We start from the raw sequence: 23704 nt of genomic DNA, 5'->3' as shown, positions 1-23704 counted from the left end.
CCCCTTCAGACCAGGACCTGCCATTCTGCTACTTCATCAGCGCGAACCCTTACCTCCCCACCCTGACCACTGAAACATCAAAGATTGTAACCGGCAGCTCCATCTGTTTGAGCCCTGGCATCGTTCATACACAGCAGGCAGACACAAAGGTAGAACCGCCCTGCCTGCGTTGTGTTCAGGGCTCGGCGACCATTTTTATCATATATACTCACGTACCTACAATTGAATACGCATGCATTCCTTGCAGCTATGAATATGTGGGCAGGCCATGCTGCATCGAGTAGGCTTGCCGCAGTCGCCTGGCGCTGCTCGCCACTGCAGCCCGCCTGCTCTAATCCAAACGCAACCATGTGGACAAAATAACCATTGCCGAAATGGCTTGGGCAAAGGGTCGCTATGGTCGTGGCGACGCAGCTGCGGCGGTCGCATGACGGCAGGCACGCCGTCAGCGGCCCTACCCCATGCCGACTCGCAGCCTGCCGCTCCAGCCGTCGCCACATCCCTGGAGCAAACCCCCCAATCTCATCAATCCCAGGCTCAGCATGCGCTACCTCAGCAGCAGCATACCACACCGTCGGCGTCGCAACAGCAGCTGTTGCAATCCGAATGCCCCAACAGCACCTCTGAACCGGCCCCAGCCCCGGCGGCCCCTCGCTACGGCGGCTACTGCGCCTGCTGCGGCGGCGCGCACTTCCTAGGGCCCACCCCCGCCACGATGGCAGCTGCCGCGCAGCTTCGTGCCCAGCTGGATTCGGCGGGCCGCATCGACTTTGACGACCCGGATCCGGATCCGGAATTGCACATCGACTACGTTTGGACCAAGGGCCCCGGCCGCATGTTTGGAGTGATGCTGGCTCTGGATCCAGGAGCGATTCCAGGAGCTGATCCTGGAATCGGAACCGGAACCGGATCCGGATCCGGGGCAGGGGAGGTTGGCGGGCAGCTGACGACGGCACCGGCAGTGTCGGCGGCGAATGGGCAGGCAGGCTTGGAGGAAGCGTACGGCTCGGCTCCGGTATGGCTGGTGCTGCCTGAGGGAGGCGCGGAGGGCAGCGAGGGGTCAGCGCAAACAGAAGCTGTGGCGGCTACGCCGCCGGTGGCGATGGGGGCTGCGGCGGCGACGGCGGCGGGGTGGGCGGGTCAGGCGACAGCGGCGGCAGCGGTGGAGGGGGGAGGCACCGTTCTCGGCCCCAGTGCTGGCAGTCCCCATCCCCATCCCGAGCCTGGGTCACAGCCGCGGCGGGCTCCAAGGCTGGTGCTGCTGAAGGCGTTCAGCGGGCAGGTGGGGAGGGGGCGGGAGGGCGGAAAGTAGGGAACGGGTGGAGGGCGAAGGCGGGAGGGCGGCTCCGGCCTGCAGGCCGTTGCGTGGATGTTCTGGGGCCCAGCGCCGCGCCGATGGGACATGGGGCAATGGCAAACCCAAGCCGCAACCGGCATTTCTCTCTCTCTTGGTATTCATTTGGTATGTAACATCACTAAGGTGACATAGCGCCCGTGCATAGCACCCCATGCACAATCATGTTGCTCCTTGCCGGCCTTCTTGTGGCGGCCGCAGATGACCAACTGCTGGCACGTGCGCGGCTGGGCGGGCCCTGTGGCAGGAGTCATCAACACCACACCCCTGTACGGCCGGTACCGTAGCCTGACGGTGAGGGGTTGGCGGCGGGTGACAACCCGGAGACGGGGAAGCGGGGTGGGGAAAAGGGGAGGACCTTCCTTTAACCCCGTCATTGCCAACCACTCCGTGCGCTCTGCCACGTGCTGTTCCACAAGCGCTGACACTCACGCGCATTCGCTCTCTCTCCCTCCCGACAGGAGGCCTACTCCGCACGCCTGGCCGCAGTGGAGTCCGCGCTGGCGGCACACCTGCGCTCACCGCAGCCGCAGCAGGAGCCGCAGCAGCGCCAGCAGCGGCAGCCCGAGGAGGCGTCGCCCTCCTCCTCCGACTGCGACGAGGCGCGCAGTGGCGGCCAGGCGCCAGCAGCCAGCAGTGGCCACGCCACCACAGCGACGACCGCGTCCGCCTCCTCCTCCCCTGACGCCGCTGGCACTGGTGCCGCCGCCGCCGCCGCGGCTGGCACCGGCGCTGCCGTTGCCGCAATCGATGCCGCCGCCGCCGCGACCACTCGCAGCCTGAGTGCCAAGGAGCGGAAGCGGGCGGAGAAGGCGGCGCAGCGGCAGCGCATGGCTGAGGGCCGGCGGCGGCAGCAGCAGCTGGCGGCGATAGCTGCTACTGCCGCTGCTCCTAGCACGGCCGCTGCTGCCGTTACCGGCAGAACGAGTGCTACAGCCTTGGCACCGGCTGCCGCGGAAGAGGGCAGTCGGCGGGCAACGCTGCGGGCGCCGGTGGCTGCAGCACCGGCGTCGGGGGAGGCGGGTGCGCTGGGGTTTCTGGAGCGGCAGCGGCAGCTGCTGCGGGGCCGGCGGCGGGCGCTGTCTCACGAGCTGCTGCGGGCCATCCAGCGGTCTTACGTGGTTGGCAACTTCCGTGGGAGGAGCGCGGGTGCTGGTGGTGGGGCTGGTGGGGGTGCAGGTGGTGGAGGCAGCGGGGCGGGAGCAGGGTGGGAGGCGGCACATGCAGGAGCTGCTTGGAAGGCGGGCGCGTCTCCCCAGCAAGAGCCGCTACAGCCGCAACAACCGCAGCCGCAGCCGCAGCCGCAGCCGCAGCCGCAGCCGCAGCCGCAGCCGCAGTCGCAGCCGCAGCCGCAGCCGCAGCCGCAGCCGCAGCCGCAGCCGCAGTCGCAGCCGCAGCCGCAGCCGCAGCCGCAGCCGCAGCCGCAGCCGCAGCAGTGGCACGGCGAGCCCCAGCTGATGCCGCTGCTGCAGGTCTACGACTGTGCACAGCGGCGGGCGCTGCTCCCGCGCGTGTTGGCCGGTGTAAGCAGCGGTGGGAGCGGCAGCGGCACTGCGGCTGCAGCTACGGCTGCACCTGGTGCGTCCGCGCCGACGGATACGCCAGACGCAGCAGCAGTAGCAGCAGTAGCAGCAGTAGCAGCAGCAAGGCAGCAGCAGCAGCAGCAGCAGCAGCAGCAGCAGCCACAGGAGCAGGGGCAGCAGCTTTCCTTCCCCGCCGGCACGGGGGACTGCTGCGCGCCCAAGCTGCTGTGGGCGGCGCAGGCGCGGGGGTTGGTGCCGCTTGGGCTGGTGGAGTTTTGGTACGGCAGTCCGCCAAACACAGCCACGCCACAGGGCAGGAGGAAGAGCAGCAGTGGCAAGGGGGCGGGGGAAGGAGGGAAAGGAGGGGAGGAGGAGGGTGCTGACATCAACACGCGTGTGCACGGGCGTGTGTATGGGCCCTGCGACAAGTGCGAGGCGATCCTGGGCAGCATGCTGTGCGGCCTGTGAGGGACGAGCGGCAGATCGTGAAACAACTTATTCCTATGCATGTGTGCAGGACTTGTTGTGTGGCTCAAGTGGAATGCGCGCAAAGGACATGCAGGGGACACGGCGGGGGACTAGGCGGGAGAAGGGGGGACATGGCGGGAGAAGGGGGGGGGAGCGGATGTGAGGTGATCAACCCCATTACAGAGCCTGAGGGCAGGCCCATTTTGCAATATCCTGTATTACACGAAATCATAGCTAGAGTCCTGTTTGGAGGTGCATCCAGTACTTTGACGTCCGGGCGTCAGCAAGAGCGCCGAGGCATCCCTCCAACCGACCGAGGAACCCGCTGTAAGGCAAAGTTACATGCTTGAAATGCCATCGCACAGCTCTAGATAGGTAATAGTGAATTCCTTTTGAAGCCGCACGGTGTGCAGCGTTGAGCGCGATGGCTTACCTACGTCTGCTTCGGCAGACTGATCTGCGGACCATTCAGGTAGGGTAATGACTGTCTCTCAATAATGGGAACATCAGCAGAGCATTTGGCTTGTGGGCTTGCGGCTTGGCTTGCGCCATCCACGCATCGGCCACGTCGACTTTGGCCGCGCTGTCAACTCCTTCCTGGTCTCAATCATTGCGCATCGACGCTCACACAATAGCCCAACCATCCCGCCTCGGCACATCTTCGCCCTGCCCTGCCCCGAACCACTGTGTGCACTTGCCGCCCCCCCCCCCCCTCGCCCCGCCTCGCACCTCTTGTCAGAACTGCTACCTAGAGCTGTTCCAGCTGCAGGCGCCTTCACGGCGCGCTCTGGAGGAGGCCCTGGGATCTAGCAGGTGTGTTGCTTGCGTGTGTGCTTGCGTATGCGTGTGTTCGTGTGTGCTGCATGCGGACTGGGGCCAGGCGTGCCAGGATGCAGCATGGATGGCCGGGGCGGCCGGGGCCAGGCCACGTGGAGGCGCGATGCAGCGGCGGCGGCAGGGAGGGCCCAAACACACACACACACTCACGTGCACATGCTTCCAAACAAACACATGCTTGCAAACACGCACGCACGTGATCTCATGCGCGTGTGCCACCCACCATCCCAAACACCACAACCACAATCATAACCACAACACGCTCACACACTCTCTCTCACACACACACACACGCACACGCAGGTGGCTGTGCCTGGCCGCTGCCTGCCCCGACTCCGGCTCGGCGGGGGGCCAGGAGTACATGGGCGGGTTCGTGATGAGTGTGGTGGCGACCGTGGCGGACTTCCACACAGACATGGTGCGGGGGGGGGGGGTGGGTGGGGGTTACATTCATGATTAATTAAGAAGTGGAGTCGTAGGCAGGTACAGTTGCAGCGTAGACGCGTTGTTACCGATGTCCGTGAAGTCCAGCGGGGGGGGGGAGGGGTGGGATTGTGGGAAGGGGTTTGGGGAGGGTCATTCTGGGGGACCGTGGGGAATGGTGCTCTTACAAGGCTGTGGCGGACTTATGTCCGGACATGGTGGGGGGCTGGCACTGGAGATGGGGGGTGGGCGTGAAGGTGGGGGAGGTTTTAAGATGGGGGGCTGGGGGGTTACATTCATAATTAGATGGGGGGTTTTGGGGGGGTTGTAAATACCAGCCCAAACTAAACCAAACCCAATAGGGGGTTGGAGGTCTGGGGAGGGAAGAGAGGGCGTTGTCAAGGGCTGGGCAGGTGAGGTGTTGGGGTCGGGCTTACCGTATCAACAAAATCCGTAGGCGAGACAGACACGCCGCAGCGCATAAAACCAGACCCAAACCACACCTGGCGTGAAAGGCTGACGCCGCCGCTGTGTCGCGTGTCGTGGTTGTTCCTTTTTGCCTGCCGTACAGAAGTACTACAGCGACGGCACTGCGGGGCCCGGCGGCGGCGGAGGAGGCGGCGGAGGTGGAGGAGGCGCGGGCGTGGGCGTGCAGGCGACGGGTCTGGAGGCCATTGGGCTGCCGGAGGGGGAGCGGGCCATCAACATCTGCCTACTGGTGCGGGGGTGGGGAGGAGGAGGAGGAGCAGGAGGAGGAGGGGGCAGGAGGAGGGGGCAGGGGGGCGGGGGAGGAGGAGGAGGGGGCAGGAGGAGGAGGAGGAGGAGGAGGAGGAGGAGGAGGAGGAGGAGGAGGAGGAGGAGGAGGAGGAGGAGGGGGGAGTGAGAGGGAGAGGGTGGCGGCGTCGTCGGCACCAAACCTACAAGCCTAGGCAGGGTGAACAGGAGTGCGAGGCTGTCGGCCACGGTGTTCGGCAGCCTACCACGGCCAAGGCCAGGGTTGTGGTGGCCGGGGTTGTTGCCGCGGCGGGACCACACCAATGTGAACTGCTCCTCTCTCCCGCTGCCTCCCTCCTCTTCGGCGTCCGCCCCCCACCTCCCAACCCCACCTCCCAATCCCACCTGTCAACACCATCCCTGCCCACCCTCCCCCAAACACACACACCCATTGAGGTGGGCTACGCCTTCACTTCTCAAATAATCATGAATGCGACCCCCCCCCAACACACACACCCAGGGCGTGCTTCCCACCTACCGGCGGCGGGGCCTGGCGCGGCTGCTGCTGAGGCAGGTGGTTGACAGCGCCCGCACTGCCAGGTAGGCTGGAGGTGGAGGTGGGGGTTGGGTGGGGGTGGATTTGTGTGGGTGGGTTTGGGTGGGTTTGGGTAGTTCATTTCGGAGCCCAAGAAGGATCCAGGAGCCATAGGACGAAGGGCGGGCGTGTCTCTGTGTGGGGGTTACTGGAAGGAGAATGGAAGTTGCAGGGAGGCAGGAGTGGTTTATCCCAATCTCGGCCTAAACCAACCGAAGGGAGGCGCATACAGAGGTTGTGATGCGGTGGGGCGGTGGTGCGCACGTGTCGGATGAGGGCACTTGCCTTCGTCGCCCTCACCCCGCTGTGCTGCGCTCGCTCACGGCGGCGCTCAGCGGCCTGTTTGTGGCGCGCTCATGTGTGTTTCAGGGGTGCGTGGAGGTTGCGTTAACGTTCGGTAGTGCGACTAGTGTCCCCACCGCAGCACCCATCCAGTCTGAACCTTCGCCCCCTGCCTCCCTGCCTCCCTGCTCCCCTGCCTCCCCCCTCTATTATCCCCCTCCCTCCCCCCAGCGCCTGTGCGGTGTTCCTGCATGTGCGGCCCGACAACAAGCCGGCACTGCTGCTGTATCAGTCATTCGGATTCGTGGCGGCGGCGCTCGTGCCCGGGTATTACTCTCCTACAGCCCCCTCCGACGGCTCATCGGCCTCCCCCGCCAACCCCGCCGCCGCGGCAGTAACAACTGAGGCCGCGGCAGTAGCAGCAGCAGCAGGAGGAGGAGGAGGAGGATCCGGCGCTGCTGCTACTGCTGCTGCTGCTACAGCCGGTGGTGATGGTGGCAGTAGCGGCGGCGGCGCGGGAGGGGACGCGGTACTGCTGGTGCTGCCGCTGACGGCGGCGGCAGGCGAGGCTGTAGCAAACGCCATGGACGCGGCACGCGACGCCGTGCGGGCCGCCATCCTGGCAGGCGTCAGCAGCAGTAGCAGCGGCGGCAGTAGCAGCAGTGGCAGTAGCAGCAGTGGCAGCGGTAGCGCTGGCAAGGGTGCGGGCAGTCCGGCGCAAGCGCCGGTGGCGGCGGCAGCAGCCGGACAGGGCGCGTCTGCATCATCGGGGGCCGCTGCTACTTCCGGCGGCCCACGCTTCATCGGCCGTAGCACTGATGCGGCGGCCTCGGCACGCAGCGAGCAGGCAAGCAGCAGCCGCAGTAGCAGCAGCAGTAAAGGCAGTAGCAGCAGTGGCGGCGGCGGTGGAGGGCTGTTCGGGACGCTGGCGGCTGTAGCAGCCGGGGCGGTGGGCGGCCTGAGTGTGCTGCTGCCGGGGGCCGTGCGCGGCGGCGGCGGCGGCGGGGGCCGGGGCGGCGGCGGCGGGGCGGCGGGGGAGAGGCAGGTGGAGGTGGGGGGTGAGGTTCTGGTGGAGGTGGCGGGGCCGGATGGCGAGGTGTATTTGCGAGGCCCGTCTGCTGCGTCTGAGGAGGAGGGGCAGCCGCAGCAGGGGCAGCAGCAACAACAGTTGAAGCAGGACACGGACCGCGGGGAACGGGGGACAGAGGCCGTAACGGCGGCGGCGGCCGGCAGTAGCAGCAGCAGCGGCGGCGTCGGCGGGAGCGGAAGCGGCAGTAGCAGTGTCGCCGGCGCAGGCGGGAGCTACGGAGTGAGCGGTGGTGGGGCAGGCGGGGGCTCTGGCTCAGCTCTAAGCGCGTTCCGTGGCTGCGGCGGAGGCGGTGGCGGCGGCGGCGGTGGCGGCCGCTTGTCGTCAGGCCTGTTGGGTGCCGTACGCGTGGGGGCAGGCTGCAGCAGCGGCAGCAGCGGCGGCGGCGGCGGCTGGGCCGGCAACCGGATTGGCGGCGCGGCGGCGGCGGCGGCGGCGGCGGCCTGGTGTGCGGCGCCGCGTGTGCGGGTGGCGGCGGCGCGGTGTGGCGGCAGTTGCGGCGGCGGCGGCGGCGGCGGAGCTGGGGCGGGGGGTAGCCTAGGATCGCAGCTAGCGCGCCGGCCGCTGGCGGCGGCAGGGGTGTCATGTGGGACGAGGGGCGCGGGCAGGGCGACGGCGGCGGCGGCGGCGGCGGTGCGCAGTGGCCGGCTCACGGCGGCGGCAGGCGGGAGAGCGGCCGGGGTGCGGATGCGGGTGCTGTAGTGTGGAAGCAGGGAACTGTATCGTATTGATTGTTTGGTTGCATTTTTGTGTTGTGAGGTTGGTTCTCAAGGGGCACGCCTGTCAGGGCGTGCCGGTGGGGGCTTCAGTTGTGTGGTTCTGAATGCCGTTCCTGGAGCGAGGGTGGTGCGAGATGGTGAGGGAGTGGTGTTGTGAGGTTGCGTGGTGGTGAGAATGTGGTGTTGTGAGGGTGCGCGGTCGTGCCGGTGAGGGGGCGTGCAGGCAGGCCGGGCCCTCGGGTGGCCTCGGGTGTTGGGCCCCTACCGTATGTCTGCAGACGACGTGTCATGCCTCGGCGTCATGCTCCACGACACCGTCGCGCTCTTGGCCCGGACTTTCCAACTGCAATCTCCAAAAGAGCTTTTCAGGTTGCGCTAGCCAAAGTGCCAAAACCTTGAGCCGTGTCGGACACTACCATAGTGCTAGACAAGAAGGAGCCCGAAACCCTAACAATCCAAAACTAACAAGCAGCCCGGGCACTATGGCGCTCGCCGCAACGCGGCGCCCCGCCGCGGCGCTGCTGCTGCTACTGCCGATACTGTTGCTGCTAACCGCCTGCGGTGGCTTCGCAGCGGCGCAGGCGCAGCAGCAGCGGCTGCAGCTGTCGCCCCTGACCGAGAGCGAGCTGGTCCAGGGGCTGGCGACGTCGTTGGCGGCTGCCACGCCCTCCGCAAAGGCCTTTGCTGGCGATGCCGCTGCTGCTGACGAGGAGGAGGCGGAGGCGGGCGGCGGCTTAGGACCGGTGCTTTGCGACACGCTGGACTGTCCTAACTTCAAGGTGGGCTCACGAGTTGGGCGGGCCGGCCGGGCGGGGCTTAGCTCGGGGTGGGGGCCCAGCTGCGAAGGAGCAAGAAGGACATCCAGTCGAAAGCAGTTGTCGTGGCTTCGCGGGGCGCAAGGCCTGGGCCGGCTTGGCCCGTGGGTCCGCCGTCGCTGGTCGCGCCAGCTCGAGTCGGTAATCGGTGTCAGGATGCGATGGGACAGGGTAAGAAACCGATCGAAGTACCGAACTCAGCTCTGCGACGGCTCAATCCTCCAGCCTCAAGAGCAGAGCGGTCGCCTCTCTACTCCGCCGCGGCGGCGGCTGCCCAGCCGCCCAGCCACCCTTCGTCGTTAAATTTGCCCGTCGTTCAGGCCGTCCTGCCAACCGCCGTCTCCATCATCATCACCCCGCAGGTGCTGGACCGCTACGAGGGAGGCGTGGAGCTGAGGCGATACGACCCGGGTGAGCAGGGGGGCGGGGGCGGGTGGTATCAGTTGGCAGTTGGCAGTTGGCGTGCAAGTGTGTGTGGAAGTGGACAAAGCCGGCGGGCGGGGGCGGGATCGGGGGTGGGGTTGGGCCGCATGGGTTGTATGTCGCGGAGGCGACACAGACACACGCCAGCGTCCCCAACACACGTCCGGCTCCCCGCACCCCTGCGGCGCCGCTTTCTCACAATGTTGCCTGCATCCCCACCCCCCCTGCATCTGCTCCCCACCTGCATCCGCCCCCCTCTGCATGCAGCCTCCTTCGTGTCCACGGTGCTGTCGCTGGACGAGGAGGGCTGCATCGAGAAGGCGGCGGTAGCTGGGTTCCAGGTGTGTGTTAAAGAGCACAAGGAAAACATTGCGCAAAGACAGTGTATGCGATGCAGCCAGGTGTGTGTGTGTGTGTGTGTGCTTGTGTGTGTGCGTGTGTGTATAGTTTACTCCAGGACCCAGCAGGGGGCGTGCGAATATCCCCGGGTGCCCCAATTCCCCAAATTGCGCCCTTGGCATGCCCCGTGCGTTGGGCTCGGGCAAAAGAACATCTGCCCCCTCCCTCCCCCCCCCCACACAGCGACTGATCAAGTACAACTTTGGCGACAACGAGGACGAAAAGAAGGCGAGGGCGTGTGCGTGTGCGTGTGCGTGTGCGCGTGCGTGTGCGCTTCAACACACAATAAATACACGCACAATGTACACACGCACACACACAAACACGCACACACGCACATGCACACACACACGCGCACACACACGCACACACACCTGATGCGCAATTTCCGGTTGGTAAGACCGGCGGCTCACCGCAGCAGGTATGCGAGGTAACTTCAGGTAACATCCGTAAACCGTCGCTTTGCTGCATCACATACACTGTCTTTGCGCTATACTTTCCTTGTGCTCTATAACACACACACACACACACACACACACACACACACACACACACACACGCACACGCGCGCACACACACAGGTGCCCATGACCGCGCCGGTGCTGTACGCGCTGGACGTGGACCGCAAGGCCTCCTCCCGCCGCGCGCTGAGGTGGCGCGACCGCTTCAGCGTGTCCTTCTTCCTGCCCTTCCGGTACCAGGTGGGGTAGGGCAGGTGGGGAGTGGTGGGTTAGTGGGAGTGGCTGGGATGGGAGGGTGGGGTTGGTGGGTGGGGTGTGCAGCCCAGCGCACTTCGGGAGTACGGGTTGGGGTCTCGATACACAATCAAAGACGCGCACGGACACACACACACACACACACACACACACACACACACACACACACATGTGCCATCCACGCACCCTGATACTCGCGCACCCACGCCACTCACCCTCGCACGGTACATGGGGTATGCGGTACCGCACGCCTCGTGCCTGGGTCCCTGCAGGGTTCCTCACGCTCTCCGCCGCGGCCCAGCAACCCCGACGTCTTCCTGGTGGACGTCAGGGTGGGCGTGCGTGCGTGTGTGTCTTAGGGAGCGTGTGTGTTAGCGTGTGTGTGTGTGTGTGTGTGTGTTAGCGTGTATGTGTGTGTGTGTGTGGTAGAAAAGCACCATGGCGTGTGCACGCGTGGTGCATGTGGCGTGCGTGCGTGCTAGGAGAGCACAAGGGTGTCAGTGTGCGTGTGGTTGGGGTTGCGCGTTTAAGGGGGGCGGGGAGGGGGGCACGTGCGCGTGCGCATGCGTGCGGATGCGTGGTAGCAAAACACGAGTCGAACGGTAGGGTTTGCGCTGCGCAAACCCAACCCCCAACCCCAACCCCACCCCACCACCACCCTACTTCCTGCCCCTGTCAGGAGGTGGATGTGTTCATCCGCGCCTTTGACGGCTTCGCCACCGCCTCACGCATCGGGCGCGTGGCCAGTGCCTTCATCCGGTGGGGGTGGTGGGGAGGCGGGGAGAGGGGGTGAGGAGCGAGCGCGTGGTTGTCGTGGTCCTTACTTGATACACGTCCCACACATACACATGTCCACACCTCATACGTGCTCCTTGTGCTCTTACGCACGCGTATACAAACACAAACGCACGCACACATGCGTGCACGTGGTTGCATGGCGTGTTTACAGGTGCACTCAATGATCAACACACATGCCGTCGCTGGCCGCTCCCCCACCCCACCCACCCACCCCTGCAGGGACCTGCATGACGCCGGCCACAAGATCGACTGCCGTACCGTGTACGTGGCGCAGTACAGCCCGCCATTCCAGGTGAGGGTGAGGGTGTCATGGTGGGGATGAGGTGAGCGCTTGAGCATGGGCGGAACCCCCGCCCACACGCTCCCCTCCTGCGGCGTCCCGTCCACACCCCCAGTCCTTTAGAGCTTGACACGCTCATGCTCACCCACATGCTCACTGCACGCACTGCACACGCGCACTCGCACGCAGCCTACCGCTGGTCCCCTCCGCCCCGCCCATTCCCACACACCCCACCCCCCACCCCCACCCCCCACCCCCACCCCCCACCCACACTCACACGCACAGCCCGTGTTCCGCTACAACGAGGTTTGGATCTTGCGCCGCCGCCGCGGCCGCAAGACCTCCGGAGGGGATGAGCCCGTGGACCCGTCTGACGTGGACCCAGACCAGCCCGAGGTGTGTATGTGTGTGCGTGTGTTAGTGTGTGTGTGTGTGTGTGTGTGTTAGTGCGTGTGTGTGTGTGTGTGTGTGTGTGTGTGTGTGTGTGTGTGTGTGTGTGTGTGTGTGTGTGTGTGTGTGTGTGTGTGTGTGTGTGTGTGGGGCTTTGTTCTGTTACCCCGCTGTCATGCCTGACGCGCTAGGTTCCCCCGTTCGCCTCCCCCTCCATTCCTCCCCCTCCGTTCCTCCCCCTGCCATCTCCTTCTTCTCCTCCCTCCCGCTCCCCCCTTTCCCACAGGCGCCGTACGACGATGATGACGATGACGATGACCCGGCCCGTGGCGACGGCGTGGAGGGGGAGGAGTGCGGCGCGTGGCTGGACGGGGACGCGGAGGCGGAGGCGGCCGGCCAGGGTGGTGACGGGGGCGGGTGGCTGCAGGCGGTTGCGGCCTGAAGGTGGAAAGGGGCGATTGGCAACAGGGTGTGGAATGGGTGCATGCAGGATTGTAGGATGTAAGGAGTAGCAGCTGGCGAATGTGTGCGCATCCGCTGTATACGCATGGGTTTCGCGTTCCGGAGTGTTCGACGTACGTTGTGCACGACGCATGAAAGAATGCCATGCATGCGGTAAGGCGGTGGTATGTATCGGTGGCTGCATTGGTGGTTGCTGCGTTGATTGCGGTGCTATGCGGTGTCGTGCAACCGGGCGCTGCACGAGGCTTCGGGCAAGTTGCAGAACACACATGCAGGGGAGAGATGCGCAGGCACGGCTGCAGTTGACTATTGCGAGTGGTCAAGTTGGGCACAGCGTGTAAGACAATACGGTTGATGCAATACCGATATGTGTGGCGACAGAACTGCAGGATCAGCAGGGATTCCAGCCGTTCTTCGGAGGTACGCTGCGCGCGTTGGGTTGGCGTTGGGGCAGGGTTGGTCTGGCAGGGTTTGGGTTGGGGTCGCGTGGAGTCTGCATGACGGCCGTGCAGCAATTGCTTTCCATTTCTCCTCTGTGCATTTTATGGACAGCAAAGAGAGAAATTAGCTGTCACGCCTGAACCTTCGAGTTTGAGCTTTGAGCCTGGACCGAAACCCCTGCAACATCTCATCCTCAACGCCTGTGTTTTCCACGCCTCCGCGCACCGTTGTGTTTTTCACGGACCATAATACTCTTTACGCTACTTGGATGCGCGGGCGTTGCTGCTTGTGATAGTTGACTTTCCATTTCGCATCGCCAGGTCGCGCTCGCTAAGCAATCCGCGTTCTGTCGCCTGGAAAATGCTTTCCATGCAAGGCGACCGGCAAGTGACTGCGCGCTGTGGTCGCGGCGCCGAGTTCAAAGCGTTGCCAGCAGCCCTAGCAGCAGTGTGTGGCGCCCGCACCTCCCACGCTCCCGCATGTGGCGCGAGGGCCGGCGTGCCCCTGACCGCCCCCGCTGCTGGCCCCTGGGTGCTCCGGCACAACAACAGGCACGTGCTTGGCGTGTGTGTGTGGAAGTGCACGAGGGCCGCTCCTGTCGCCGCTTTGTGGTGTTTTGCGTATGCCATCCGAGGGAGGGAGGGTGCTTGGCCGCAGCAGGCCCGGGTTTGCTCAGCTGAGGCGCGGCCTGGCGTGACCTGGCGTGGCGTGGCGTGGCGTACGGCACAAGACCGTTTAAGCAACCTCCTTGCCCAACTCACTTGCCCACAGGACTAACGGCGTGCGCGCGCGCCGGGTTGTAACAGCCGCTGCCGACAACGGCGGCAACGGGGCCAGCTGGCGCGATGCCGCCGGCAGCGGTGCCGGCGGGGCCGCCGCATCGCGTGCGGACCTGACCGCCTCACTGCTGTCGGCGCTGGCGGCCCAGGTGCGCGGTGGAGTGGTGGTGATGCTGTGTGTGGACTGGGGGGTTACATTCATGATTAGTTAAGGCAGTGGACTGGGGGGTTGCAGGGATGTTTGGAAAAGTGGTACAGGATGCACTGAAGACTGCCGGGGGGGGGGAGACGGCCGAGGAGGAGTGGGGCGTGGGTGTGGGCGTGGGTGTGGGCGTGGGTGTGGGTGTGGGTGTGTGCGCGTGCAGTGTCGCCAGGCATCCGGACTCGTGGGGTGCGTTGGGAGTGGGGGCCCTTGCCCCTCGGCCTGATACCATTTTCCCGCCCCAGCTCGTCACGCCGCCAACCCTTCCACCTTCCACCACTTCTCACCTCCCTCCCGCCCCCACCCTCACAGTTCCAACGGGACTCGCTGCCCTGGATCCAGGATCTGGTGGTGCCGCTGCTGCAGGGGCCCCCGCAGCCGCTGGCGGGTATGTATGTGTGTGTGTGTGTTTGTGTGTCTGTGTGTTTGTGTGTCTGTGTGTGTGTGTGGGGGGGGGAGATAAACAGGCGCGCGGCGCGGTGGGAAAGGGCCGGGATGGGGAGGTCGGTCCTAGCAGGCGTCTGCCGCCACCAGCACGGGCCGCGCCCGGACGCGCGTCCCTCCCAATACACAAAGCCCCCTGGCCCCCTCGACTCCGTGCCTTTCACAGGCTATCCCCCGCTGAACTTGCCTCCTGCCGGCCCTCAAGTTTGCAAAACATACATACACATAAGCATGCACATGGTGTCGACCCCTTCGCCACCCCTTCACCCTTTTCCCCCGCACACGCACTCACAGACACGGTTTCCCCCGAAGTCCTGGCGGACCCCGACAGCCGCTTTGTGGACGTGGCGGGCGTACGGCTGCACGTGAAGAGCCGCCGCGGGTACGGCGGCGCCCCGGGGCAGCGGCAGGCAGTAGCAGCAGCAGCAGTAGCAGCAGCAGCGGCACCGGCACCGGCAGTAGCAGCAGCAGGTGCAGTAGCAGCAGCAGGAGAGTCGGCGGGGCTCACGGTGGGAGGTGATGGGGGAAATGACAACGACGCCCCGACGGCGACAGAGGCGGTGGAGGGTGGTGGTGCTGGCCCCCTGCCTCCGGTGCTGCTTCTGATGCACGGACTCAACGGCTCCACCTTCAGCTGGTGAGGGGGGGGGGGCGCTGTGAATGCCAGCCCAAAAGGGGGGCTGTGCGTGTGCGTGTGCGCTTGTTGAAAGAGGGCAACGTGGAATCGGGTGTGCGGTGTCTGGGGAAGTCTGTGTTTGCCACACACGCAAACCCACAACCCCAACCCACACACCGCCAACCCCAGCTGGATCCATGCTCCACGTCTTAAAGCCACAACTGCAGCCCCCACGTCAGTCACAAATGTACCTGGCTACGCCTTCACTTCTCCTCAACCATCATTGCTGAACGCCCCCCCCCTGTACCTTTGTACCTGGCTACGACTTCACTTCGTAAACTTGATGCGTGTAACCCCCCGCCTATTAATCCCACAGGCGGCTTCAGCTCGACGCGCTGTCCACGCGTGTGAGCCCCCGCACGGGCGGCTGCGACGTGGTCGCCTACGACCGCCCGCCCTACGGCCTCAGCGCCCGGCCTCTGGGGGGCTGGCAGGAGGGCGACCAGGCGGGCAATCCGTACACGCTGGCCGGCGGTGAGCTGCGTTTGTGTGTGTTTGTGTGTGTGTGTGTGTGTGTGTGTGTGTGTTTGGGGGCGTGTGCTTGTGTGTATTTGGGGGCGGTGTGGTGAGTTGCGTGTTGCAGGCGGCGAGGTATGGAGGTGCGTGGCTAGCCATCTTGCAACGTTTGATGTGCGTGGGGTGGGGTAGGGATTGTCGAAACCAATCCCACAGGAATGGAGAACCCAGAACTCGAAATGGGTCACTCCCAAGCCCCAGTTCATGGAGCCCTAGGAGTGTTTGGTCCTGTGCGGTTACCTTTCTGCTGGCTGCACTTGCACTTACGGTATATTTCTGACCGCATTTAACACACGCGGCACCACACACGCCCACTCCCACGCAGGCGCCAAGCTGGCTGCGGGGCTGTTGGATGTGGTGATGAGGGCGCAGGAGGCGGCTGCGGCGGCGGCGGCGGGTAGTGGTGTTGGTGGCGGCAGTAGCAGCGGTGGCGGGCGGCAGCAGCAGCAGCAGCGGGCGGTGCTGGTGGGGCACTCCGCGGGCGCGGCGGTGGCGGTGGAGACTGCTCTCAGGTCCGTAGGGTGGGTGGGGTGGGTGTTGATGCAAACACCAGAAGGCCAAAGCTCCCCATCGCACGCTCTGTTCTGAGCACTTCCTTCCTTTCTCTGCCCAATAACACACCACAAGGTACCAGCCCAAACTAAACCGAACCCAATGCAATAGAGCGAGGAGGAGAGCGTGGCCTATGCTTTACACTTACTTTGGGGTGGGTGTTGAGGCAAACACCAGAAGGCCAAAGCTCCCATCGCACGCCCTGTTCTGAGCACTTCCTTCCTTTCTCTGCCCAGTAACACACGCCATACACGTTGTATGCGCGCAGGTACCCGGAACTGGTCAGCGGTCTGGTTCTCATTGCGCCGGCCGTCTCTGTGGACCCCAAGTGAGTGTGTTGCATAGGTAGAGCGAATCGACAAGCGCAACCAGACGTTCGCACCGTCCGCGCCCTCCGTCTCGCTCCTCCCTCGTCCCTCGTCCCCGCCCCCCTTTCCTCTTTGTGAGACCCACATGCATATACACACGCACATATACACACCGACACACACACACACACTGTCCTACGCGTAATGTTTTCCTTGTGCTCTTTAACACACACACACACGTACACACATGCACCTCTCTGCCATGCGCGCCCGCACGGCCCTTCTGCCTCGCGCAGGGGTTTCCTGGCTCGTGCGGACCTTGGACAGCTCCTGCGCTTCGGCCTCACACGGGCCCTGATCGCGGGTAGGAGCGGCTGCGGAGTGGTGTGGTGTGGGGTTGGGGTGGTGTTGGGGATGGTGTGGGGGATGGGAAGGATTGGGGACGGGGTCACTGGGCGGGCACAGGATGAGAGGGTGATGGGTGGGCGATGGTCCCGGTGGGTTTGGTTGGGTTTGGTTGGGGCGGGTTGGCGCGATGTTGCCGGTGGATGTCGCACTGCTGATCGGCTGCACGTCACACGCCCTGGGACCTCTCCAATCTATCTTACCACATCTTGCCACTCACCCGCCACGCCCTTGTGCCACCCACAATTGCTTGTGCTGCTGCCGATGTGCGTGACCGGTGACGCCAGGGGACGACACCGGGGTCAATTACGTTCGCCGCCAGGTGTGTGTGTGTGTGTGTGTGTGTGTGTGTGTGTGTGTGTGTGTGTGTATGTGCTTGTGAGTGTGTGTGCGCATGTGCGCGTGTGTGGTGCCTGGGCGGATTGACCACTTACCCCCGCCCCCCGCCCCCCTCCCCCTCAGGTGCTCAAGCGCAAGTCGGAGGTGGAGCAGGGCCGACTGGGCATCTACACGGATGAGCGGGAGGTGCCGCAGGAGGTGAGGCGGCGGGGGCGTGTGTAGCAAAACCAAAACGGAGGAAGACCGGCCCAAGCGCCGGAGGGATTTACGGACGCCCACCATAGACGCGCTGAGCGCGCCAGAAACGTGTATGTGCATGTATGCGATCGTGCTTGGGCAACAAAGCTGAAGCTGCCACCCCTTCAACCCCTGTCACCCCTGCCGCCCCTTCCACCTCTGCCGCCCCTGCCCCTGCCGCCTCTGTCGATCTCTCGTCCCGGCCTCCGGGCCTGCGAACCATGACTCGCCATTGCGTAGCCGCCAGTGTCCCGTGCCCACCATCTCACTCCCCTTCACTCCCCCCCCCCTTCCTTAACTAATCATGAATGTAACCCCCCCACTCCCCTTCACTCCCCACTGCCCCGCCCCCGCCCCCGCCCCCTTCACGGGCATCGGTAATGAAGAGCCCGCTGTGCCACCATGTCGCCTCTCAATTGTTCATGAATGTAACCCCCTGCCCCACTCCCCACTCCCCTGCCCCCACTCCCCACTCCCCACTCCCCACTCCCCTGCCCCCACTCCCCACTCCCCACTCCCCACTCCCCACTCCCCTGCCCCTACTTTAAGTCTACTTCACGCACGGCACCCCATTGCACATAGCTAGCAGCGCCGGGATGGGTATTGTTCGCGTCATACTTGCGCCGCGCCTGACCGCCCCCTGCCTCTGCCCCACTCTGTGCATGCGCGGCGCGGTATCCGGTGCGGCGCCTGCGCTCGCGGCGCGCAGGTGAGTAAAAAGCAAGTCGGGTCTAGGAAAGTCCAGCGGCGGTCGCGTTGCACTCGCATCCGCATATGCATCCGAGCGCTACTGAGCTATACGTGATCGTTTTACTGACATTACTACAATACGATCAACCTACTTAGAATAGTCGTTAGACAAAATGGGAGAGCAGCAGCAGCAGCTTTCGGCGGGTCTACGCGCTGGAGCTGGCCGCTGGACTTCACGGACATCGGTAACAACGCGTCTACGCTGCAACTGTACCGTGCCTACGACTTCACTTCTTAATTAATCATGAATGTAACCCCCACTCCCCACTCCCCTGCCCCCACTCCCCACTCCCCACTCCCCTCCCCACTCCCCACTGCCCCCGCCCCCGCCAGGTGATCGACGGCTTCCTACTGCCGCTGCGGGCGCACGACTGGGACCGCGGCACACTGGCGGTCTACCGCTCGCTGCAGGTGGGCGCATGCGCGCGTCTTTTTTGCTTAGTGCGTTGTGTAATTTTGTCTTCCGTTTCCCCCGATTCATATGTGTTCCTCTTCTTTATGCCCTACAGCTGCACATTCTGCCATTGTGCTTGGAAATTCAACGCGCTCCCACACGCAAATCCACACATTCGCGCAGGTGGCGGGTGCGCCGCAGCCGCTGCAGCAGCTGCATGTGCCGGTGCTCATCATCCAGGGCCGGCAGGACGCGGCGGTGCCGCTGGCGGCGGCGGAGGCGGTGGCGGAGGCGCTGCGGGCGCGGCCCGCTGTTGGCGGTGCGTGCAGCGCGTGGGATGGGGCTGCGGGTTGAACCCTGAACCAATGCCGAAAGGGAACAGTAGTGGGGCTTTGGGGGTGATGGTAGCCGCTCATGTGAAGAATGGAGTAAGTAAGGAAGGGGGTCAAGCCGTTCAAGGAGGGCAGGGCGGCAGTGGTGCGCGGCTTGTTTGGGGTGTGGTTTCGGAATGCTGATTGGGCCAACGCGTGGGGCGGTGGGGTGGTGTCAGTGGTGTGGGGTTCATGATCAGTTTAGGAAGTGGTAGACGGTAGACCATCTTGGGGAACAGCAAGCGGGGGTGGGGGTCGGACGGCAGTGAACAGAGGCAGGCCAGGGCGACTAGAGCGGCAGAGGAGCGGTCCGCGCGGGGGGATGAGCGTGGGAGGTGTTAAACTGTTTTAGCAGCTCGTCGCACTCACGAGCAAGGCAGCAGGCGCGGGTTGGCCGCGGCCTGTGGAGTGCTCGCACATGCACACGTGTTTCCTCCCCCTTGTGTGGTTTCCTAACACACGCAGCAACTGCATCGGCCCCACCGTTTCTGTGTGCCGTCCCGAGTTTGGAATTCTCATAGGACTGCCCTGTGGTGTCGCGCTGGTCATCCCCGTAGGGCATGTGTCCCACAAGCCCGCCGCTCGCAGCCCTACGCCGCTACAGTGTGCTTACTGCGTCGTGTGTCCTCAAGCCCCCTTCCTTTCCCCTCCCCGCTCCTAGTCGCTCCTTATCTCAGGTTTGGTAGCAGCTCGTGCTGATACACAATAAGCCGTTTCATGCAATCCTGGACCTATTTCGTTGGGCTAAGGCATAGAACACCTCCCCCCCATCCCAAACCCAACCGACAGGCCATGCGCCCGCTACCGAGCTGGTGGTGCTGGACAGCTGCGGACACGTGCCCATGGACGAGCAGCCGGACCAGGTGTGATGGGGTGGGTGTGGTGTGTGTGTCGGGGTGGTGGGTGGGTTACATTCATGATTAGTTAAGGAAGTGGTAGACGGTAGACCATCTTGCGGAACATGAAGCGTTACCGACGATGTCGACCAGCTCCTGGCCCCAGCTCGAGCTCCAGCTCCAGCTCCAGCGCGTAGACCCTCCGAAATAGTGTTCCCGTTTGATATACAGCTGCTGCATAGTGGGTGTGGGTGCGGGTGTGGGGTTGGGTGTGAGTGTGGGTGTGGTGTGTGGTGTGGGTGGGGGTGGGGTTGGGGTTGGGATGGGGTTGGGGTTGGGGTGTGGGTTGGGGTTGGGGTTGGGGGTGGGGGTATGGTGGGGTTGGGGTTGGGGTTGGGGTTGGGTGTGAGTGTGTGGGTGTGGGTGTGGGTGTGGGGTTGGGTGTGGGGTTGGGTGTGGGTGTGGGTGTGGGTGTGGGTGTGGGGTTGGGGTTGGGGTGGGTGGTTGGGTGGTTGGGTGTTGGTGTGGAGTGTGTAGCAGCCTCCCGCGCAGACACAAAACAACAACGCCCCACCGCTGATGCCTGCTACCAGCTGACCAGCTACGGTATCGCATCCATCTATTCTATTTTCTGAGGCCCCAGCATCCCGGAACTTACATTCTTGTATTCGCTCCCTTGTGTGTGCTTTGCTCCGTTTCATCACCTGTGCTCAGGTGCTGGCGCTGACCGCCGACTTCATCAACCGCCACTGCACGGCAGCTGCACCCGCCGCCGCCGCCGCCGCAGCAGCAGCAGCAGGGGGAGCTGACGCTGCAGGAGCTGACGCGGCAGGCGCGGCAGCGGATGAGTGGCCCTTGGATGGGGAGGGCCGGCCCGCGCGGCATCGGCACCGGCCGCAGCAGCTGCTGGAGGCGGCATCGGTGATGGAGGAGGCGAACTGACAAGTGACAATTGGCAGCCCGTGTGCGCGACTGGGCGTAGCTAGCTAGCTTGTGAGGGGGAGGGAGGGCGTTTGCAAACGCGCCAAGTGTGAATACGTGATGCATGTAGGTCGGTGATGTTTGGTGCAGGTCGGTACCGGCGCGTGCGGTGTGCATGGTGGTTGGAGTTGGTCTGGTGGTCTGGTAGGGGTTTGCTTGTTGACGGCTGGCTTTGAGCCGGCGAGCAGCTCTTGGTTGCTGCTCACCGACCCTGCCTCAGAGAGGCACGAGCTTGTACGGTAATATTGTGTGAATGCGATACTGCACGAAGGGACCACCCGGCGGTGTCAAGTGCTTTGCCATGGTTGACATGGCAAACAGAGCCTGTTTGGGCGTATCTAAGTCAGTAATTGCAGCAGCAGCAAGGCATCACGGAACGGCAGAGAATGCATTTACCGGTGCTTCGGGGGTCCTGTAATTGCGAATGGGGCCTCTGCTGGCGTGCGTTGGCAGGTGTGCGGTGGCTTGGTTGGCACGGTTTGATGGCATGGGAGAGGTGGGCAGTGCAGCACTGCACATGCACGCTAGGAAATGGATTGCGCGGGCGGCACAGGTTAGCATCAGGCACGGCCCACATGGGGTGACGTGCATGAGGGCGGTGGCGCTACCCAGGCACTACAACGCCGAGCAAGTAACATAACCGCCGCCCTTCATGGCACATGCCGCACGTGCTGCTTTCGTAACCCCAGCCCCTGTCGCTGCCACACTACCGGCCTACGCCAACGTGCGCCTTGCCACTGTCCCATCGCCAGTGCTCGTATCTTCCTTCTTTTCGACAGAAATTTGCCCAAAATAGCCTCCGGCGGAAGAAAATTTTCATTCTTGTGGCCAAAAATCTGTGAAAACGCTTCAGATTTTGAGGGGTCTTTCTGAGAATCGCAGAAGACATTCTGGGGCGTTTCTGTCACTTGTCCGGGTGACCCAGGATACTCTACGGCCGTGTCCTGCTGGCACCATGGGGGCACACCAAGATAGAGCAGCCTTCTACCAGAAGAATCATTCCGTGAGTGAGTGAGCGTGATGAGCGTGGGAGAGGGCGCTGGGGTTTGGCGTGGGGATGGGCCACGATTTGCCAAGGAGCCATGGAGCCGGTGCATTCTGTAGCAACGAAGTGTTGCAACAGCAACCCCGCACACTATAACAATGGCACATACCGTGCAGCGGAATATTTTGCTGCGCCGGAGCCGGAACGTGGGCTGGGGGCAACAGCAACCTCACCCCGCACGCTGTAACAATGGCGCATGCCGTGCGGCGGAATATTTTGCTGCGCCGGAGCCGAAACATGGGCTGGGGGCAACAGCAACCTCACCTCGCACACTGTAGCAATGGCGCATGCCGTGCGGCGGAATATTTTGCTGTGCCGGAGCCGGAACGTGGGCTGGGGGCAACAGCAACCTCACCCCGCACGCTGAAACAATGGCGCATGCCGTGCGGCGGAATATTTTGCTGTGCCGGAGCCAGAACGTGGGCTGGGGGCAACTGCAGCCGCATTTGGCACGCTGCAACAGGACAACCTTGTTTGGCAGAACACCGGATGCTCAGTACCAGCCATGGCGTGCCCCTGGCCACCCCCTGGCCTGACACGAACCGCGCATAGGTCGGGGGCGGAGCCCCCGGAAAAAAATTTGGGGGATCAAAGATGCGGCGGCTGCGGGTTTCTGAAAACCAAAGATGCCTTTTTCCGGAAATCTGTCACTGGCGCCGCACCGGCCTTCTTAAGATACGAGCACTGCCCATCGCACACCCATGTCGCTGCCCCAAGGGCGGCATGCACTAGCGCTCACAGCTGCTCACCAGCTGTGCCCAAGCACATTCGGTTGCCCAGACATGTGCCTTGTGCCTGAGCCCTGCCTCCACGGCATCTTGCTGCAGCTCAGCCGCAGGGAGTGGGACCCAAGGGGTCAACGCCCAAGCCTCCGCTTGTCAACGCCCAAGCCTCCGCTTGCAATGGTGCATGCCGTGGCGGCCACTGTAGTGTGACTGCGCCGGTGTCCCCCTCCACTGCTGTTTCCCGCCCCCTCTCTTCCCTGCCCATTCCAGGCCTTCCCGAGCCTGGACATGCGTCTGACTTGTACGGGCAGTCCCTCCCGGATGCACAAGTCAATTGAGGGAGTCGTCGTCGAAAGAGAGTGAGTCGGTCCCTCAAACGCCCCCTTCGTCGCCACTTTGGCTTGTGCTTCTGTATGTCGCAATGTGCATGTGTGTCATGCGTGGGAGTTTGGTCTAGTGGTATGATTCTCGCTTAGGGAAATACCTGAAATGCGAGAGGTCGTGGGTTCAATTCCCGCAACTCCCCCTTTTTTGTGATGCGATAAGTGACGGGCTCGTCGGTAGGGCTAGTCGTCCCTTTTTGCCAGCGGCCTGCAAACAACATGCTGCTTCCAACAAGGCGTGACAAGCACGGGTGGGCAACTGCATGCCGGCGCAGAGGCCGTCGCCAGGCTTGCCATGTGCACATCTTTCAACCAGCATTGACAATGCTATGGGCTCTTCCGCAAGTTCTACCGCTGCCAGGGCCACTATTACCGATTCGGGTGCATATTTCAGCGGCCAGCGGGCGTCGCACATAGGAACTTTCTGTCAGCCGCATCGGTGGTCACGGCCGCCCGCTGGAGCTGCCTGAGGCAGCCTGCCTCGGCACTGGCCGATGCAAAAGCATTCGGCATCCATCTCCCCAGCCCGGATCGAACGGGCGATCTAAGGATGTCTTCACACGATTACAGTCCTTCGCTCTTCCAGCTGAGCTATGGAGAGTCACTAACCACTGCACTTATCCAGATTCGAACTGGAGACCTCCCGCTGTTTCGCCCCGAGGTGAATGCCTCGGATTTACTAAACGGGTGCTCTAACCAACTGAGCTATAAGTGCGCTGCGGTCGGAGAGAATCGAACTCTCGACCTTAGGATCCCCCAAGTCATATCGAGTATGAGACCTACGCGCTAACCAACTGCGCTACGACCGCTCGTTCATACCAACCTGCGGGCAATCGCGTTCCTCACGCTTTGCGCCGCGTTCCCACACGCTCGAGGCCGAATCCGCGGGCCCTGTGCCCGCTGGCATACTGGACTGGTGTAACACTTGGCTGCACCAAGGGGCATAGCAGGGGGTGGGGTGGGGAGGGTCAGAGAGGGTGCAACCGGGGCCCCTGGAAGCAATTGTGCACATATGTCAGGGCCATGTGTTCGGCT

The 23704-nt window shown here is 63.8% G+C and overlaps 4 protein-coding genes across 4 annotated transcripts; all 4 read left to right on the top strand.

The window, feature by feature from the left end:
* The first annotated feature begins 67 nt into the window (after window positions 1–67).
* CHLRE_09g407400v5 (uncharacterized protein) lies at window positions 68–3533 on the top strand. Its single transcript, XM_043066205.1, has 4 exons — window positions 68–425; window positions 536–1282; window positions 1556–1648; window positions 1816–3533. Exons 1-4 carry the CDS (start codon window positions 375–377, stop codon window positions 3343–3345), a joined length of 2421 nt encoding a protein of 806 aa, XP_042921501.1. The 5' UTR covers window positions 68–374; the 3' UTR covers window positions 3346–3533.
* Window positions 3534–3587: 54 nt separating this feature from the next.
* On the top strand, window positions 3588–8363 carry CHLRE_09g407373v5 (uncharacterized protein). The gene is made up of 6 exons (XM_043066204.1): window positions 3588–3817; window positions 4085–4158; window positions 4486–4600; window positions 5177–5323; window positions 5840–5919; window positions 6428–8363. The coding sequence occupies exons 1-6, from the start codon at window positions 3770–3772 to the stop codon at window positions 7983–7985; spliced, it is 2022 nt and encodes a 673-aa protein (XP_042921500.1). The 5' UTR covers window positions 3588–3769; the 3' UTR covers window positions 7986–8363.
* A 54-nt stretch (window positions 8364–8417) lies between these two features.
* On the top strand, window positions 8418–12638 carry CHLRE_09g407350v5 (uncharacterized protein). Its single transcript, XM_043066203.1, has 10 exons — window positions 8418–8781; window positions 9180–9228; window positions 9508–9581; window positions 9823–9867; window positions 10221–10340; window positions 10628–10687; window positions 11035–11114; window positions 11373–11445; window positions 11719–11829; window positions 12110–12638. The coding sequence occupies exons 1-10, from the start codon at window positions 8485–8487 to the stop codon at window positions 12263–12265; spliced, it is 1065 nt and encodes a 354-aa protein (XP_042921499.1). The 5' UTR covers window positions 8418–8484; the 3' UTR covers window positions 12266–12638.
* A 209-nt stretch (window positions 12639–12847) lies between these two features.
* CHLRE_09g407300v5 (uncharacterized protein) lies at window positions 12848–21213 on the top strand. Its single transcript, XM_043066202.1, has 14 exons — window positions 12848–13277; window positions 13498–13654; window positions 14020–14095; window positions 14446–14788; window positions 15144–15301; window positions 15669–15855; window positions 16164–16223; window positions 16500–16567; window positions 16896–16930; window positions 17071–17145; window positions 18268–18345; window positions 18512–18647; window positions 19489–19562; window positions 20250–21213. The coding sequence occupies exons 1-14, from the start codon at window positions 13087–13089 to the stop codon at window positions 20475–20477; spliced, it is 1866 nt and encodes a 621-aa protein (XP_042921498.1). The 5' UTR covers window positions 12848–13086; the 3' UTR covers window positions 20478–21213.
* The last annotated feature ends 2491 nt before the right edge of the window (window positions 21214–23704 follow it).

This window comes from Chlamydomonas reinhardtii, chromosome 9 (genome assembly GCF_000002595.2).
Source record: "Chlamydomonas reinhardtii strain CC-503 cw92 mt+ chromosome 9, whole genome shotgun sequence".
NCBI classification, from domain to species: Eukaryota; Viridiplantae; Chlorophyta; class Chlorophyceae; order Chlamydomonadales; family Chlamydomonadaceae; genus Chlamydomonas; species Chlamydomonas reinhardtii.
The sequence above is the reverse complement of the archived record's forward strand: the minus strand, read 5'-3'. Positions and strand labels throughout refer to the sequence as shown.